Source organism: Bos javanicus, chromosome 7, assembly GCF_032452875.1.
Source record: "Bos javanicus breed banteng chromosome 7, ARS-OSU_banteng_1.0, whole genome shotgun sequence".
Classification (NCBI taxonomy): domain Eukaryota; kingdom Metazoa; phylum Chordata; class Mammalia; order Artiodactyla; family Bovidae; genus Bos; species Bos javanicus.
Genome location: NC_083874.1, coordinates 4,594,056 through 4,611,995, shown reverse-complemented (window position 1 = coordinate 4,611,995; position 17,940 = coordinate 4,594,056). Strand labels below are relative to the sequence as shown.

Sequence of the window (17,940 nt, the reverse complement as noted above, 5' to 3'; positions counted from 1 at the left end):
CCAGTTGTCTTATCTGTAAATTGGACCATGGTCCCTGCCCTTCACATCTGAAGTTGTCAGAACCACAGCACAAGGAAGTCTCAGACCTGGCCCTCTGCCACATAACCTAGTGAGCCCACCCGTTTGGGTTTTATCATCTGAAATAGAGAATAAAGACCTTCACCAAGTGACCGGTGGGACCTGGTCAGGCACATTTAACAGCCCTTATGTCTGGGCCCTGGAGGTGTTTGGGTGTGGGTGGATGGGTGGATAGGCTGGAGCATACCCCCTAGTGTAATAACACCTTGTCTCCATTTTGCCTGACCACTATCCCTCCTGGCTCCACCCAGGACTGATGTCTGTTGGGTGAGGGTTGCAGTGCCCTGGCAAGGCTGTGTTTTTGTCTTGGGATGACTGGGGCTTGATGTAGGTGAAAACTCAGGCCTAGAGTGATGCCTGAGAATAGCTGAGACCTGGAGTGCCAGTTAAAGGCTGTCACTTCATGTCTCAGGTAGTTGAGTTTCTTATTAGCTGCCCCTTCCTCCCTGTGGCCAGGCTGCCATTTTCCTGGTCTACCTGGTCTACTCCTAGAGGAGGGAGGTTCTGAAGTTCAAATTAGGCTGTGTGTATCCAGCTTTCAGGCCTTTTCTTAATGTGAAACACTACCACCACCATCTCCCTGCCCTGCCCTGGACTCCCATCTCAGGGGCTTTTTTTTCAGCTTACTTCCAATCAGGGCTTCCCTGATACCTCAGTTGGTAAAGAATCCACCTGCAATGCAGGAGACCCTGGTTGGATTTGGGTCGGGAAGATCCCCTGGAAAAGGAGTGGGCTACTCATTCCAGTATTCTTGGGCTTTCCTTGTGGCTCAGCTGGTAAAGAATCCACCTGCAGTGCTGGAGACCTGGGTTGGGAACATCCCATGGAGAACAGAAAGGGTACCCACTCCAGTATTCTGGCCTGGAGAATTCCATGGACTGTATTCCTGGAGAATTCCATGGAGAGTCCCATGGGGCCACAAAGAGACTGGACTGAGTCACTTTCACTTTCTTTTTCCAACCAGTTCACATAGGACCTGCTAGTGAATCTGCTGTAGGCTGGGTTCCAGCGACTTGAGCTTTCCAATGTCAGAACCTGCGTTCAGATCCCACTCTTGTCACAGCCTTGGGGCCTCTGATGACGAATATCACTTCCCAGATTTCTTTGTGTGGGAATGGAATGTGAGGAAGTGAAGTCGGGTGTTGACAGTTGTATAGAAACAAAACCTTGCTGTATATAGAACCTTATATTCAAGATCAAAAACTTTAAGAAGGCAAGCGCTGGACAGGAATAAACGGGGTGGGGTGGGTAGAGGGTGTCAGACCTGAGAAGCCCTCCAGTATTCGCTTCCCATTGTTCCCCGGGGTTTCTTCCAGGTTGACTGTTCACCACAGGCTACGTTCCGAGGCCTCCCGGCCTGCAGGGGGCGCCAGGCGCATCGGAGCAACCTGATCCCGGGCGGGGCCAGAGCTGCGCAGTCATGATCACAGCGGAGGCCGCATCAGAGTCCACTGTCCCTGCGGTGCCGGGTGATACGGCCGCCACTGGAGTCCCAGAGCGCGAGGAGCTGGTGTGGCCCTGGGTGAGCTCGAGCCCGAGCGGGAACATGAGTGGGGCGGGCGGTGCAGGCCCGGGGGCACCAGCTTCATGCCCTAGCCATGCTCCCCGCTCCGTAGAAAGATGCCCCGATCCGGGAGCTGGTGCAGCGCATCCACCAGCTGCAAGCTGAGCGCGCGCAGGCCTTCCGCCGGCTGGAGGAGTGAGTGTGGGCGTATGGGAGGGGAGGGGTCCCAATGTTCGGCCCTCAGCCCACTCTGGGGATGGGCGAGCCTTGAGGGAGGAACTGGGTCCCCGTGCGCCTCAGTGTCGGAGGTGGAGCGGGGTTTGCGAGGAGATCAGATCGCTCCCTTCCTTATGCGCTGGGGTGCGCTCGTCTCGGGTTACCCTCCACACTCTGGGATCGAGGGACACTTCTTGGGCGGCTTTCAGGCGGTCGATGCGGGTGCAGGGCCTGAGAGCCGGGGCCGTAGCCTCAGGACCCTCACCTGCCGCAGAGGCCACCGCCAGTACCTGAGCAGCGGCCCGCCCTACGACTTCCCGCGCTACCGGAGCACGGTCCACGAGGTGACCCAGGTCTTCGCCGCCGCCTCGAGAGAGGTGCTGGCGGTGGAGGCCGAGCTAGCCGGACCCCGAGCGCAGCCGCTGCTCGCGAGCCACGTGCGCAGCCTGCAGCAGCTGGAGGAGACGCGCCTGACCACAGTGAGGCCCCGCCCCCCGGCCGTTTCCCCCGCGCCCACTCTACGGCTTGTGTCTCCCGGGGCTTGGCCCACGGTGCACCCCTTGGGGGAGGGGCCACATTCCGTCCCTGCAAACCCCGCCCCTGGCGCCCCAGCAGTCCCCTCTACATGTCCCAGCTAAGTCGTCCATTAAGATTTCACTTGAGAGTCTCAGGCTTAGCCCCCTCCTTTCTGCCCCCACTTTTATCCAGGACACGCCCGCTCCATCCCAGACCCCACCTCTACAGCGCTCCTCCCCTCTCTGGCTTGTCCCAGTGCCCCAGATCTGTTACTCAACCCTCAGATTGGGTGCAGTGAAACTCCAGGTCAGGTCCCCTTCTTAGTAACCCTAGATCCCAGCCTAAGTTGTGGGCCTGTGACCCGGCCTACTCTGCCTTCACAGCCAATCCTGATCGAGATACAAGGCCACGTGAAGCCACGCCCACACCACACGCGCCACTGGGATTCCCAGGCCACCCTCTTTTAGAGACCCAACCCAAGTCTAGGTTTTTGGCCTACTTCCAAATTGGGATTATAACGCCCTGGCTGGTCTCTGAAACTAAGATTCCGCCTACTTATACCTCCAACTGCACCACTCCTGTCCCCCAATCCCTGGCCGAGATTTTACCCCATTCCCCTTCCTCGCCTACATGAGGCCACACCCACACTGCGCTGACTCTAGGGCCCGCCCACTCGGCCCCCCTGGTCAGGAGCCCCTCTAAACCTAATCCTAGATTCCTCCAGCGTTAAAAGTACCGCTGCCCTTGAGACTCCTGCCTGCTTTGCCCTCCTCCCCCTTGTGCTGCCTTTCTGGGGGCTTCAGTGTTTCCCCCACCCTCCTATGTGGGAGGTCAGGGCACGGCCTCTGCCAACCGTGACGTCCTCCTCGCTGCCCATTCCCCCAACCAGGTGGCCCTGCTGCAGCTGATGGGGACACCAGAGCTGACTGGGCAGGAGGACAGCCTGCAGATGCACCAGCTGAAGATGAAGTGAGTGCTGCCTCCCAGTGGGCTGACCGTGCTAGATTTGCGTAGGCATCCTTGGGCACCCAGCCCCAAACAGGCATGCCCCAGGGCTGGCAAGGTCAGACCCCAACCCTCTGGACCTGCACACAAACCTTTGGCTGTGCATACCAGAACCTTCACCTGGTGACCTTAGATGCACTACCCACCTTCCCCCGGTGCATATGCCCTGCCGTTTCACACCAGACTCGCTGTGTATTTTCAGGACACAGCTGCATACCTCACACCCGTCGATCCTGCTCACATGGCTCGACTCGGAGCTTGGACATGGTTGCCCAGGCCCTACCATGCACACACCTGCACATTCCCGCCTTTCGCCTCTCAGACACACACATGTGCACACCCACTAGACATCTGCCACAGTCGCCCTGCACACCTTCCTGATGGCCCACACTCACCAAGATGACCTTTCCTCCTGCCACTCTGACCCACAGGACCACCCCTTCTCCCAGGCACCTAAATGATCCTCCCACTGCTAGTGCTGCTTGGAGGTTTGGCGGGAGGCAGGAGGGCCTGGGGCTTGCCACAGCCCCCTTGGAGCTGCACTGCGGCGGCTAATTCACCCCATCTGGGTTTTATTTATAGTTCCCATCCACTCTTGTAGGGTAATTAAAACCATGGAAGCAATCAGTGAGGTTCTCCAGGACCTCAGGTTTGATGCGGAATCTGCCGAGTGATGGTGGCTCCGCAGGGACAAGAGAGATGGAAAATGGGGCATATGGCGCCCTGCCCTGACCACCCAGCTGGCTGGGGTCACACCCCAACGGACCACTGACCCTCCTTGAGTTCACTTCACCTCTCATAATAAAGAACCTAAAGAATCTTCTGTCTGCATCTGCTCCACTATCTCTTGTGTGCTGGGGTGCTGGGGTGGGGTCCCACAAAGTCAGGGATGCTGGGTGCAAGAATCCCTCCCACCATAACTCTAGAAACTCTGGTGTTTTGAAGCCCACTCTCCAAGGAGTTTAGAACCAGATATTTCAGATCATGGAGAGAGCTGGAAATTCTGGGAGGTGGAAGATTCCCATCCCAAAGGGTCATCAGGATTCCACGTGGCTTCCCTAAGCCCCACAGCCCCCCACCCTAGGCCACTCTAGCCCCGAACTCACCTTCACAATCAGGGCACCTAAATAGTTATGTTTATTTAAAAAGATTCCTTGGAGGGGGTTCTGGGTAGGGGGAGTAATAACCCTTCTTCACACTCAGCTCTTGCAAGCATTCTGGGAAGCAAAGCCCCCCTTCACACACACACACCCCCCACTGGGGTGCACCTCACATGGAGGCCAGAGCTGTTGTGGCCCTCAGAGCTCGGAGTACTCGCCCCCGCTGCTGCTGACAGGGCTAGCGCACCCTGAGGGGAGGGTACAGAGATGGCCCCCAGTCTGGGGTGGCCCCTGGATCTCCATGCAGCAGGGAGGGCAGCCCCAGCCTCTAGAGCTTATCTGGCAGGACCTGCAGGCAGAGGGAAAGCCAGGCTTAGCAAGAAGCCTGGGAGGGGCCAGGACCACAGAGCAAATGAGGCCCAGGTCCTGGGCCCACCACTTTCAGCCAGTTGCCCTCGGTAGGCTGCTGCCCCTCTCTGGGCCCTGGTTTTCCTATCTGAGGAGTAATATCTATCCATCCCATGGGTTGTCCTGCAGAGAACACACGTGGCACAGGGCCAGTATGCAGTAGGTGCTCATACATGCTCCGCAGGTGGCTATGTGCACTCATTCCTGAGAATGATATTCCCTCTGGACACTTTGAAGGGTTCCGGGTGTTCTTACTTGGCTAAAGGCCACAGGGTCAGGCACACAGTAGGTGTTAGGTAAATGCTGATAAATAAATGCTGGAGGAAAGACTTGTACCTCAGCAACTCTAAGGCTGAGGATGGAGGGCCCACGGCCTGTGGTCACCAGGAGGGCTCTTGACTCCTGGCCTGCCCACCCACCTGGGGTCCCCCTTACCTCTCGCCGCGCCCCGTCTGCCCGAGGACAGGATCCCCTCGTCCTGTGCTTGGAAGGAAGGAGGCAGTGTCTGAGGGCTGTGGGCCTACCTCCCATCCCCTTTACCCCCACCCGGCCCCACCCCTCCACCCCTCTCCCAGGGGTCCCATTTTCCTACCTGGTTGCGGGTCTTATGTGACTTTTGCATCCAGGCTCGCCACTGGTCATAGAGGCGGAAGCTGAGGTTCGAGCAGTAAGCGTGCTTCTTGAGCCAGCCCAGAAACTGCTTGAGCTCGCGCCGCACCGGCCCCGAGCTCGGCTCGCCGCCCCGCGGCTCGCAAGCCCCGCCGCCCGGGCCCGGGCGCTCTAATGGGGGCGGAGCGGCAGCGTCAGGGCGCGGCCAGCAGAGGGCGCGCGCGGGCAGGAGAGGGAGGTTCCCTCGCGCGGCAGGACCGCGTTCTCCTCGGGGACCCCGCCCCCCGCGCCCGTCCCTGTTTCAGCGCGACCCGGTCCGCCCCACGGCCCGGCCCAGCACTGCAGCCCAGCTGCGCCCCCGAGGAGACAGGGGGCAGGGGGAGGAAGGGGCTCCTCCTCCACATCTCCAGGCACCCTGAGCCAGGTGTGTGTGAAAGCGGGGGAGTGAGGAGAAGGGCCAGGGCCAGAGGGATAAGCCGGAGCAGGAGGCAGGGGAAAGGAGAGAGAGACGCTGATGAGAAAGCTGGAGAGACCAAGGCAGACGTTAAGAGATGGAGGCAAAGAGAGACAGATACAGGGGGAGCGAAAGCCACGGGGGGCAGCCAAGGAGGTGCAGAGGGTGGAGAGATGGAGAGGGAGCCAGAACAGGAAGGGACAGAGACACTGGGGATGTAGGGACGCAGAAACCAAAAAAGGCAGAAAGACAGACACAGGGAAAGAGAGTGAGCGACAGATGAAAGGAGGTAGACAATTCGAAGTGACTCTGAGGGGAGGGACAGTCCCCAGGACAGGCCTGAGAGTACAGCCGGATGGATGGGGAGTGGGCCAGGAGGGCCAGGTGGGAGGCCGGCCTGTCCATCCAGCCGCCAGCCGCAGCCAGCCCTGAGCAGCCTGAGCGGGCCGGCGGATAAGGACATCGGCCTCACGTCATAAATAATGCCGGGGACCCGCTGACAGGCCCTGGCACAGCCCCGGCCCCCACTGCCCCTGGCGGCCTCCCCTGGCCTCCCCCAGCCTCCCCAGCGGACGCAGCCGCCTGCTGGCTCCCGTGCAAGAATCGCAGGTGCTGGGCACGAGCAGGGGCCAAGGCTCAAGCCCCTCCTGGCTGTGCTAGTTCCCGCCCACCCCTGAACCTGGAGGGGCCCCGGATGGGGGCTGGGGAACTAGTTGGAGCCTTGCTCTGCCACTCCCTGACTCTGGGACCCTCTCTGGGCCTTGGTTTCCCCATCATTCCAAGAGCGTGAGCCTGGACTTCGAGGGAACTGCGTTCAGATCCTTGTGTAACTTTGGGGGGCTGGGTGCACCTCTTGGGGGCTTGGGGTCCTCGTCTGAGAAAAGGGGGCCTCCCTTGGGTGAAACCATGGCAGGAGCAGGCGATAGGAGCCTCAGTAACTATTACTTGCAAACACTTGGGTGGCACCCACCATGAGGGCACTTTCCGTGGGTTCTCTCTCATCTAGCCCTCATAATAGCCTGAGGCAGGCATGACTGTGATCCCCACTTTCCAGATGGGAAAGCTGAGGCCAGAAGTACCAAGCAAAATTTCATACCATTTCACAGAGGAGAGAAGATGGCAAAGGAAATCAGACCCAGGCGTCTGATCATCTCATCCCCCTACCTTGATCTGAAGGGGAAACCAAAGCCTGTTGTAGGGAGAGTTGGCAGCCCACGGTCTTAGAGAAGCAAGGGTCTCAAGTTCACTTGCCCCTAGGGGCTAGGGAAGGGGTCCATGTGGGTGCAAGGGGCCAAGTGGGGATGACGCAACCAAAAGAGCAAGGGCCATGACTTGAGGGCAGCCTCTGCCGAGGAGGGCTGTGGAGTAACTCTGTGTCCTCTTACAGACAACTTTTTCTAGGGAATCTAGAGTATTGTGACTGTTTTTAAAAGTCTGCAAGTGGTTCAAACTTCCCCCCGCCCTCAAATGACAGGCTAAGAAAATAGATTCAAGGGCCACAATTGCCCCCCTCCCCCCAACCACAGGACCAAGAGTTTGAGACCTGGACTCTCCCGAAGGAAATAAGGAAACAGAGGCTCCAGCCGTTTTGGAGCTGGTCCCAGGCTCACCCAGCCCCGCTGGGGTGCTCACCACTTCGGGGGGTGGAGGCAGCAGTGGGGTGGCTCCATTCGCTCCAGATCCCCGCCTTCTTGGAGCCGTAGATGCCGAAGGGGTTGCAGCGCACTTGCACGAAGTAGACGGTGCCCGGCTTCAGGCCTGCCAGGCGGCAGGAGGTCTGGTTGCTCACATCGTCCACCACCTGGGCGGCCAGCGCAGGGTCAGAGGCGGGGGCAGCGCGGCAGGGGATGGGAGGAGGGAGGAGCCGGCCGGGGAGGGGCGGGGCAGGCACCTTCCAGTCCACGCTGTCCTCCACTCGGTAGCGGATCTGGTACTTGGCTTGGAAGAGGAAGTCCTTGAGAGCAGGCGGTGAAACCCAGCGCACGCTCAGCTGGTCCTCCAGGCCCCCGACGCGGCTCACGTGCACGTCCGGCGGGGGGTCGGTGGTCACTAGGGGGCAGGGCAGGCCTTCGTCACCGGGATCTCTTTGGACCTGGCTGGCACCCTCTGGGTCCAAGTACCAGAGCACGCGGCTTAGATGGCACCTGCTTCCATTCTCCCTCCCCCGACTTGGGACGGGTGGATTATATTAGATAATATTCGGGTAACACTCAGCACCCAGAAGCACTCAATTAATGTTAGCTGTTATCACCACAATTATCTGTGACAGGAGAAACATAATCCTATCTTCAGGGAACTATGTAAAAAGCAGACCCTGCCTGGATGATGATATTGTTATTATTATGCCCAGGAGTGCAGGGGGCCCTTAGGCTGCCAGAGCCCTGGGAAGCTCCCCTTGACACACCCCTCCACTGCCTACCTCCTGCTCCTTCCGACTTCAGCAAGGTGCAAGGGACAACTGGGACATGCCCACAGCCCCTTCAGGATTTGAGGAAATAAAGTGGGAAGCAAGAGGAGGGACTTGCTGCAAGCCTTCCAGGGATCCTTCAGGGAGTCCTTTGGGCCGCAGGAGGGCTGGCCTCTTCCCCTGAGGCCTTGGTGAGGGGCTGAAAGAGTTAAGGCACAGGCCTGCTCGGGGCTGAGAAACACCCTAATTAGATTAGGCCCAATTCTGCTCGCGGATCATCCACTTCCTGCCTCCTGCCTGCACCCCCTCTCAGCTCCAGGCTGCGGCTTCCTGGGGCGCCTCCCGACCTGGGCGCCCCCTCCCAGCTCCCCTGGGCCCTCTCCCCGCACACCTGGGCTGCTGATGGGGGAGGCAGCCAGGCCAGGTGTTCTCCGCAGAGTAGGGGTATCCTGGTTGCTGCAGGGGGCTGGGGACCAGTGGGTGGATGCCTCGCTCCTCCCATCCCCAACCAGCCTGGTCCCTGAGACCTCAGCTGAGCTGCAGCCGTGGCTGGGCCTTTGCAGGCGGGGGGGGCAGGCCTGGAGGTGAGGGTTGCAGGTGGGCCACGCTGGCCTCTGTAGGGGGCGGGGCTCACCCACATCCAGAATGTCCAGCGTCAGCACGTCAGAGCGGGCTGAGCCCAGCCTGTTCGTGGCCTCCACCCAGATCTCATAGGGCGTGAAGAGAGCCAGGTCCTTGGGGATGTGGCAGGAATGAGGTCCCACCGTGTGGTACTCCTCACACGTGTTGTCCTGCCCGTACCACCTGCAGGGACAGGCGGGGAGGAGGACACGTGAGGGGCCCCCAGGCCTCCCCAGCCCAGCCCAGAAGTGCAGACAGGACCCCAGAGCTCAGAGAGGGTGGCCCAGGCCACAGAGCTGGGCTGGGACATGTCACCCAAGGGCCACCACCAACCTCAGCTTGTACTTGAGGGAGTAGTTGGTGTGGAGGAAGGTTTCCCCGTGGGCCCCCGGCGTCCAGCGGCATGTCAGGTCCTTCATGTTCCTGGACCAGCAGCTGATGTTGAAGGGTTTCTCTGGGGGCACTGGGGGAGCGGGTATGGGGGCTGAGGTCTGGGCTGGCCACGGACAGGTGGAAGGGGGACTTGTTGGCTGCCAACGGGGGCCCCCCACCCTTGGAGCAGAAGGAGGATGGACAGAGTGGACGTGGGCAGTGCCACCTGCATAGCTCTCTTGAGAATGGTGTATGGGCGCCTCCAGGATCTCATGCCCACCCGGGGGGCCCATGCCCCTCAACTTGTGCCAGTATACCCACTGTTCAGGCCAAGACTAGAGGGCCCACGATTCACACCCCTCTCCAGAGGGAGATGCTACCCCCAAGATCTGCCCCTGGGTGTCCACTTACGGCCAACATAGAGGCAGGAGCCGGCCAGGATGCTGCCATCGCGGGCGTGGCACACAAGGTTGTCCCCTGACTGCTGCCTGGATCCATTGAGGTTGGCCAGGGCGAGGGCCATAGTAGAGGCGTTGAGCATTCGGGAGAGCTCAGGGGGCAGGCGGCGTCCGTTGAGGGTCCAGTAGAGGCCCTCGGCGGTGGCCCCTGGGGTGTCCCCATGCACCGAGCACGTGGCCTGCAGGGAGGAGCCGATGAGGAGCGTGGGGTCCTGGGGACTGATCACAGCCGTGTCTGGGGTCAGAGAGGAACACCTGTCAGGGCTGGGATGGAGCTGCCCTGGGCCTTCCACCAGCCTAGGACCTCCAAGGCTCATGGCAGTCCTGCAAAGGAGCTGTTTATGATTGCCGCCCATTTTACAGAGAAGGAAACTGAGGCTCAGTCAGGTCAAATGACCAACCTAAGGTTGGTGGCAAAGCTGAGATTCAGCCCCAGGACTGTCTGATTCCACAATTCAGTCCTTCTAAGCCAGTTCCTTACTGACTTGCTCAGGGCTTTTTCTGATCGGTGACAAACCTCATTCAGATCCAAGGAACTCCTACTTTGCACACACTTCTGACAACCACTGCACTCTGCTTTTCCTTTTTTTTCTTTTAAACTTCATTTTATTTTTTGGCAATTAGAAATAACAGATTTGTGTGTTCCTTCTTTGATATCCCTCAGAACCTCACACATAGTAGATGTCTCTAGGGGGAGGAAAGCACTTCCAAAAAGAGGTGCCCTACTAGAATCCTGCTGATTTTATGGATGGAAAAAAACAAGGCTCTGAGAGATCAAGGCCCTTGCCTATGGTCACCAAATAGAAGACAGGCACACTAAACCTGTATCCATGTCTCTAAAGTTCTGCTCTGCACCGCCACCAGAACTGAAGGTGGCTGTGGCAAGCTCTATGCTCCCAACCCTCATCCCAAAGATCTGGCCATTGTCATCATCCTCCCCCTCAACTCAGTTTTCCTAATCTGCAAAATGGGAACAAGAAAGCTCACAGTCCTCAGGGCCATTGGAAAGATCAGATGGGAAGTGAGTGACTTCCTAAACTGGGTTGTGTGTGAACTGGGTTCTGAGCACAGGAACCTCGGGGAGGCCATGGTTGATGCCTTTCTTCCCGACTGCCACTGGGGCAGCCCATGGCTTCTCCTTCTGAAGATTAGAATCTAAAAGGAAACTGTCTTTATCCAGGAGGAAATCAAGGCACAGAACAGGGAGTAGGGTGCCCAGTTCAAGTCCTAGATGTCGTTCTAAGCCTCAGTCTCCCCATCTGGGAAATGGGCATCATGGTATTCACCACATGGGGTTGTTTGAGAAGAGTGAAAATTTTAAGGACAACTCTGTGGGACTTTTAAGCCAGGCTGACCTGGTTTCGAATGCCCTCAGCTCACTCTGGAAGTTGACCCAGTTTCTTTACGTCTCTGAGTCTTTGAGAAGCTCTCTCTCCACCAAGAGTGGTTGTAAGGATTCATTTGTTCACTCACTAATTCAAGGAGCACCTACAATGTGTCAGGATCTGAGGGCACAATGGTCACCAAGACACTCAACATTCATGCTCTTGTGGGACTTGAGTCCAAGGAACGTGAAGTCGCTCAGTTGTGTCCGACTCTTTGCGACCCCGTGGACTGTAGCCCACCAGGTTCCTCCCTCCATGGGATTCTTCAGGCAAGAGTACTGGAGTGGGTTGCCATTTCCTTCTCCAGGGGATCTTCCCGACCCAGGGATCAAACCCGGGTCTCCCACAGTCCAGGCAGACGCTTTAACCTCTGAGCCACCAGGGAAGCCCAGGGAGCAGCAGGAAAAAGCACAAGTATCTAAAAGAACAAACAAGGGAGAAAATAAAGCACGAATCAATGGTGGCAGCTAATTGACCCAAGAGGCCTGTCTGGGGAGGTGGCATTTGACCTGAGATGTGAATAAAATGGAAGTGTTAGTCACTCAGTCATGTCTGACTCTTTGTGACCCCATGGACTGCAGCCCGCCAGGCTCCTCTGTCCATGGGATTCTCCAGGAAAGAACATTGGAGTGGGCTGCCATCCCCTTCTCCAGGGGATCTTCCTGACCCAGGGATCAAACCCGGGTCTCCTGCATTGCAGGCAGATTCTTTACTGTCTGAGCCACCAGGGAAGTGCATGAAATGAAAGAAGTAGCCATGACAATATATAGAAGAGGGTGTTCAGACAGTGGAGCAGCAAGTGCAAAGATCCCAGGGTACAGGTGGTAGGAAATGAGGTCAGCAGGGGCCAGACCTTCAGAGAGGAGTTCTTCCAGAGTTGAGCAGGGGAGGGATTTGTGTTTTAAAAGGATCACCAGGCAGCTGTAACAGGGGACTTCAGAGGGGACAGAGGGGCGGGGGGCAGACCAGCTTCCCTGGCAGCCAAGGACAGGGCAATCCCAGTCCCCTTGTAGGCCTCCTACATTCCAGCGGCTGCCCTGTGCTGGCCCCCAGCAGCTGCCCTGTGCTGGCTCCCCACTGCCCCACATGGGTGAGATGGGGTGGACGCAGTTCCGAGGCCGGCCCTGATGACTTTCCCGGGCAAACTTGGCTTGGAGGGCCATGTCTTGCTAGAGCCTGGGATCGCAGTTGCATTTGGGGCTTGGCCCAGGGCTCGCTGGAGGTCTCAGCGTCCGTGCGAAGGAGCCGGCTGAGCGGGCCAGAGCTGAGGAGGCGGGGGCGGCCGGGGGCGGGGGGCCAGGGGGCCGCCCCGGAGGTCCCAGGCAGCCAGCCGCCCGCTAATTCGGAATTCCTTAGGCATGAACTCGGGCGTGCCAGCGTCTCTGCCCCGGCCCACCCACCGCTTCCTGCCTGGGCCCCCCCAGCAGGGTGGGAGGCACAGCCAGGCCTGCCCAGACCCCAGGCCCATCCTCAACCCTCAGGGGTGGGTCCCGCCCCTCCCGTCCCCCACCCACCACCACAGCCAGGGCAGGAAGGGGGCGCTCTGGGGGGTCCTGGCTGGAGGCGGGGGCAATGCCCCTCTGCCCCACCCGCCTGGCCTGGGCTGGTGTGGCCTGCCTGCCAGCAGCTGCAGCTGCCCTCCCGGGGCTGGGCGGGGGACGGGGCGAGAGGGCAAGGCCAGGCGGGCTTGGACAGGCCGGTCCCCCAAACCAAGCTCCAGCAGGAAAGGTCACAGGGAGGCCTTCTCCTGAGGATGTGGGTGCCCATCTCAGCTGGAGCACCTGGGCAATTGGCTTGCTTTCTCCTGTTCTGTTTCCTCCTCCGTAAAATGGGAGGAAAATCCATTCTACCTGCTGGGGAGATGAATGCGATGAGCTCATGATGTCGAGAGGGCCCAACACACTGAAGTGCAGAGGAGCTGTTGGGATCAGGGCCCCTCCCGGCTCTGGGGTCCTGGCTGGCTGGTGCACTCTCCAGTCCTCCACGAACAAAGCGCCAAGGCATTCAGCAGAACTGGGATGCATACATTCCAGCCCCGGCAAAGCAGCTGGGGACAGTCCACTGAGGTTGGGGGGGTGGTGCCTGGCCTAGTTTGGGGGCTTCCTAGAAGGCTCCCCAAGCAGATCCCTGGGCTAGGCTTTTGGACAGCACCCCCCATCCCACCCCACCCCCACCCCCATCCCACCCCACCCCCACCCCCATCCCATGCTCCCTGCCTCCCCGCCCTTTCCCGCAGAGCTGGGGCCTTTAAAAGTTTTTTCCTCTCCCCCTTCCCAATCTGGAGCCACTGCCGTTATTAAAAAGGAACACCATGTGTTTTAAAAGCGAAAAGTGTGAGATTCTCTGCAAGCAAGGCAGGAGGGTGGCCTCCATCCTGGGGTCCCCATCTCCTGTCCTGCTGGTACCTGCAGACACTTTACGACCTGCTCGCCTGCTGGTCAGGTGCTAAGACACACCGTAAGTAGAAACATATTGCTGAGGTGTGAGAATCTTTTATTTAATTTCTTCCCCCTTAAAGGAAAAAACACACGCACAACAATCCCACCACCACCTTTGCTTGTTGCTCTGCTGGATGGAAAACAAAGCCTGCCACTAAAGGTGGCATTCACGAGTGCTGCCCACTGCCTGGCAGAGCTGTCAGGAATCCGAGGAGGGCCTTGGGGCAGCCCCTCACCTGTCCAGGAGCCTTGGGCATGCTAGGCTTTCAGCAAGTGCCCCCAGGGCACGGGACCCTGAGCCTTCTGGAGGAGCACCGCAGGGAGCCTGCCAACAGCTCTGTGCACCAGGTCCACCAGGGGAGAGGGACGTGCTCCTCCTGGTCGACTTGCGAGCCTGCATGGGGCCCTCGGGGTGACCGTGAACATCCAGGGCAGGCTGTGCCTTCGTGTGTGCCCTGTGTCGCCTCCCCCTTGGAAAGAGTGTGTGACCATGAATGTGTGTGTGTCAGGGATGGAATGTGTGTGTGCGCGCCCCGATGGTGTGAGAATGTGCATCTGGGATGCAGTGTGCACGCATCCGAGGGCGAGGGTGATGGGCCACAAGCCAGTGTGAGTCTTTGTGTGTCTCTGGGTGTGTCCCAGAGTGGGTCGGGATGTGGAGACGGTGTCCTGGCCAGGGTGTGCATCGGGTGGGGGACCGGAGAGTGCCGGAGGCCAGGAGCTCCCAACAGGGTGGGGGTCTCTCGGCCTGCAGGGGTTGGGGGCTCCCGGTGACTGCCCCCCACACACACACCCAGGCTGGGCCCACGGTGCCCGGACTCACTCGCTGGCTCCCGCTCCCTCTCCCTCTCACCCACTCTCTCACAAAGATTTCTCTCGCTGGAGTCTCCTAGTCCGGCGCAGCGTGGCCGGGAACTGTTCTAAACGCCGCCGGTGGCGGGGACTCCGTAGAGCCCCGCGCGCGGGGTCCCGCCGGGGGAGGGCCGCGGCGCCGGCCCGCGGAGAGGCGCGTCCCCGGGGACCCCGGGCCGCGCGCCAGGCGGCCAGAGCGGCCCCCTCCCGCCCCGCCTTCCTCACGGGGCTCATCCCTCCACCCGGGGGGGCCCCGCTCAGGGCCGGCACCCAGCGCGCCTACTGCGTGCGCCCCCGCCCGGGTGCGGTGACCCGCAGTCTCCGCGACTCCAAGTCAGCAGACGCTGTCGCGTGCGCCCCCCGCGTCCCGCCGTGCAGAGGGTCCCAGGCCGCGGCTCCTCGACCCCCTGGGGCCGAGTCGGGCGTCCTCCACAGGGCAGCCCAGGTAAGAAGGCCTCGGTAGCGGAAGCCGGACCCTCGGGCCAGGGAACTTCGGCGCCGTGCGCCCCACAGGTGAGGGCGCCCCGAGGGCCGCTCCGGGGGCGCCTTCCTTTGTTCCCGGGCCATCCAGGTGGCGCCCGCGCCCCCTCCCCCCCGCGGTTGCCCCCGGGGCGCACGCTCTCGGCCCAGGCGGGAAGGAGGGAGCACGGCGCCGTGTACTCACCGGCTCCTGATCCCGCTCGCGGCGCCCCGAGGACGCAGAGCAGCAGCAGGGGCAGCGGCGGCGGCGGCCGCCGCGCGGATTGGGCGGCGGGGCCCGGGCGGCCGGCGGGCATGGGGCCGGCCCTGCCGGGGGCGCGCGGCGGGAGGCGGCGAGGGGCGCGGGGCGCAGGCCGGGCGCAGGAGGGCGCGGGCCAAGCAGCCCGCACGTCGCTGGGCGCGGGCGCGGAGGCCAGAGCAAGTCTGAGCAGCCGAATTGACAAGGCGCTAATACGCCGCTGGCCCCGCCCGGCCCCGCCCCCGGCCCGGCCCCGGGGGGGCGGCGGGCCCCGCACCGGCCTCCCCGCCGCCCGCCCGCCCGCCCGCCGGAGGGCACCGCGAGCCCCACCCGTCCGGCCTCCGCCCCGCCGCGCACCGCACGCGCCGTTTTTCCCGCGGCCCCAAACCCCCCAACTCTACCCTTACCGACCTGGGACCTCCCTTTCCGACCCTGCCAGCTCCAGGCTCCCTACCCCCAGTCTGGGACCTGGCGGCCCCCAATCGCGTTTCCATACCCCCCGCCCACTTCCTCGCACCCAGCCCTCAGCCGTGTGTCCCTTCAGCGTCGCCTGCAGCCCCTAGCCCTGGTCCGCTCCTCCCCCCCATCCTCCGTCTCGGCCCCCACCCCAGCTCTGGCCCCGCCCCCCCCCCCCCCCCCACTGAGCGGTCCCTGAGCCCCGCCTGCTCGCATCTCCAGCCCCTTTCCTCCCCGAGGGCCTAAGAGTCGCCCTCCGTCCCGCCCCACGCCCTCGGCGCGCGGGTCCCACAGGTTTTGGCCCAGCGCTCCCCCTCCCATTTCATCCCGCCTCTTCTGGTGCTCCGCGCGCGCAGCCTCGGCCCCAGGCTTTGCTGGAGGGAAGACGGAGCAAAAACTGCAAGGCTTGGAGTCCCCGGACCTCGCCCAGGCTCAGCTGTCCCCCTCGGGCGGGTCCGAGCCGGGATTCTGTGGGGGCGCCCGGGGGCCTCAGAAGGGAGTTCTCGCGTGGGCAAGAGGGGAGAAATGGGCCCCGTGGGAAAGGAGACGGGGGCCTGCGCGGGTCCCGTGTGCGGGCAGGAGGGATCCCCCAGGAGGAGAGCGGTAAGCAGGCCCTCCCCCGACTCGCTAACACCCCCCCCCCCCACGGAAAAATCCGCTCAGCGGCCCGCGGGTGGGGTGCGCCACGCAGTGAGTAATCGCTGGGGCGGCCGCCGCCCGCCGACTCCAGGTAACGCCGGCTGCCCCGAGCGACGCATAGTTTGTCTTCCTTTATTTTGCGCAGGGATCCTTCTCCGTGTTATTATTTTTGGCCACTGCTTGGCTTTCGGGACCCCTCCCGGCCCCGCTGCTTCACCCTCCTTCTCTCGGTCCTCACCCGATTCGGGCGCCCACGATAAAAGGGCTCCTGGACTCCAAGGCCCCAGTGGAGGGGGGAGCTTGAAATGAGAGTTCCGGGGCTGCCTCCTGCCCAATCGTTGGAGTCGCAGCCCCGCCCACAGCCATGTGCCCTCAGAGAAGAAGGGCTCTATCTCCCCCTTCAGGGGCTCCCTTAGAGACCTGGACCCTCCCTCCAGGTCCCTAACTAGCCAAGGGGGTAAAAGTGTTTGAGGAGGGCTCAGGAGTTCCCGCCTCGTTTGGCTAAGGCTGCCCCTCCACCACCCCTGCTAAGTAAGTAGTCTGAGGTCCCCAACTCAGACCTCAGACTATCAAAAAAGAGGATTGAAGGCCGGACTCCCGGGTGTGCCCCCCACCCCGCAAGCCCAATCTGGGCTGGATGAGTTTGTGAAGGAGAGAGTTGAGCCCTGGCATGGTGCACTATCATTTCCTGGGGAAAATCAGGCCCCTCTGCCTCAGTTTCCTCCTGCGCACCATGGGGGACTCCTAGCCAGCCTACGCCTTTCTGTGGGAATCTGTCAGGTAGCAGAAGGCTCCACGGTCTAAACACTTAGGACAGTGCCTGGCACTGGGGCACATTCTTTTGGAGTCTCAGTGTGCCACCTCTGAAAAATGGGGCCACAGTCCCACCTGCCAGAGAATTAAGTGAAGGTGGCTGTTCTTGGCTGGAATTGTGTTTTCAGGATATATCCCAAGCCTCCCCCACAGCCTTGGTTCAGCAACGTTTGACTTCCACCTGGAGGGCTTCAGGCTTCTGGAGAAAAAAATCTCAATATCCCCCCACCCCATCTCTGCTCCTCCCCACCCCCACCCCAGTCATTCCCAGTCTCGGGAAAAAGCTCCCCCATCCACTCAGGTACTCAGGCCAGAGACCTGGAGGTGCGCGTGACAACTCTCTCCTTTGCTCATCTCCCACGTCCAATCCATCAGCAAATCCTGTTGGCTCTGATTCCAAAACGCATCCCCATTCTGAGGTTCGGACCTCTTTTCTCCACCCCATCCGGGTCCAGGCCCCACCATCTCCATCTGGGATGCTTGCTGCCCAGCCTCCTAGGATTCCCGGGTAAACCCTCCTGCCCTTGTTTGTACATTGGGAAGAAGGAGCTTTTAAAAGAAGCAAAGCAGGTCTTCTCTGTCCTGCCACCCTCTCCCCACTCCTTCTCTCCTCTCTCCTCTTCCTCTCCCTCACGCTGCTCCAGCCCCGAGGCTTGTACGTTTGCTGTTCCCCTCTGCGGGGATGCAGTTCCCCCCCAATTCTTCCCCCAGTTAGCACCTTCTTTTCCATCAGGTCACAGGTCAAGTTTTCTCAGAGGGGGCCCCCCAACCTTTCCAGGTACTCTCTGTCCCCTTCCTCTTTTAAAATTATCTTTGTAACACAATTCTTCAAACATCGTCTTCTCTTGAGACATTTTCTTTACATTGTGGGCATCCGGAGAGCCTGCACCC

At 60.7% G+C, this 17,940-nt stretch overlaps 2 protein-coding genes across 5 annotated transcripts; one reads left to right on the top strand and one right to left on the bottom strand.

The window, feature by feature from the left end:
• The first annotated feature begins 1,369 nt into the window (after nt 1-1,369).
• On the top strand, nt 1,370-4,142 carry REX1BD (required for excision 1-B domain containing). 3 transcript variants are annotated; one of them, XM_061421520.1, is made up of 5 exons: nt 1,370-1,600; nt 1,695-1,777; nt 2,073-2,277; nt 3,204-3,283; nt 3,902-4,142. In XM_061421520.1, exons 1-5 carry the CDS (start codon nt 1,499-1,501, stop codon nt 3,918-3,920), a joined length of 489 nt encoding a protein of 162 aa, XP_061277504.1. In that variant the 5' UTR covers nt 1,370-1,498; the 3' UTR covers nt 3,921-4,142. The 3 variants fall into 3 exon arrangements, with proteins under 3 accessions (XP_061277504.1, XP_061277503.1, XP_061277501.1); XM_061421519.1 differs by having other exon boundaries at nt 1,385-1,600; nt 3,921-4,142; XM_061421517.1 differs by lacking the exons at nt 1,370-1,600; nt 1,695-1,777 and having other exon boundaries at nt 1,784-2,277; nt 3,921-4,142.
• Nucleotides 4,143-4,438: 296 nt separating this feature from the next.
• On the bottom strand, nt 4,439-15,214 carry CRLF1 (cytokine receptor like factor 1). 2 transcript variants are annotated; one of them, XM_061421515.1, is made up of 9 exons: nt 15,088-15,214; nt 9,702-9,983; nt 9,252-9,381; nt 8,932-9,101; nt 7,782-7,939; nt 7,523-7,691; nt 5,420-5,607; nt 5,263-5,310; nt 4,439-4,768 (listed from the first exon to the last, which is right to left on the bottom strand). In XM_061421515.1, exons 1-9 carry the CDS (start codon nt 15,197-15,199, stop codon nt 4,748-4,750), a joined length of 1,278 nt encoding a protein of 425 aa, XP_061277499.1. In that variant the 5' UTR covers nt 15,200-15,214; the 3' UTR covers nt 4,439-4,747. The 2 variants fall into 2 exon arrangements, with proteins under 2 accessions (XP_061277499.1, XP_061277500.1); XM_061421516.1 differs by having other exon boundaries at nt 5,263-5,305.
• Between the last annotated feature and the right edge of the window lie 2,726 nt (nt 15,215-17,940).

Excerpts from the sequence above, each read along its gene's own strand:
- REX1BD (XM_061421517.1), top strand. The coding sequence starts at position 1,792 with ATGGGAGGGGAGGGGTCCCAATGTTCGGCCCTCAGCCCACTCTGGGGA. Across the intron at positions 2,278-3,203 it reads AGGAGACGCGCCTGACCACA|GTGGCCCTGCTGCAGCTGAT; the intron begins GTGAGGCCCCGC and ends TCCCCCAACCAG. Across the intron at positions 3,284-3,920 it reads ATGCACCAGCTGAAGATGAA|GGTAATTAAAACCATGGAAG; the intron begins GTGAGTGCTGCC and ends CCACTCTTGTAG.
- CRLF1 (XM_061421515.1), bottom strand. The coding sequence starts at position 15,199 with ATGCCCGCCGGCCGCCCGGGCCCCGCCGCCCAATCCGCGCGGCGGCCG. Across the intron at positions 5,608-7,522 it reads TGCCTCCACCCCCCGAAGTG|AGCGCCCGGGCCCGGGCGGC; the intron begins GTGAGCACCCCA and ends CGCCCCCATTAG. Across the intron at positions 4,769-5,262 it reads CAGACGGGGCGCGGCGAGAG|GTCCTGCCAGATAAGCTCTA; the intron begins GTAAGGGGGACC and ends CTCTGCCTGCAG.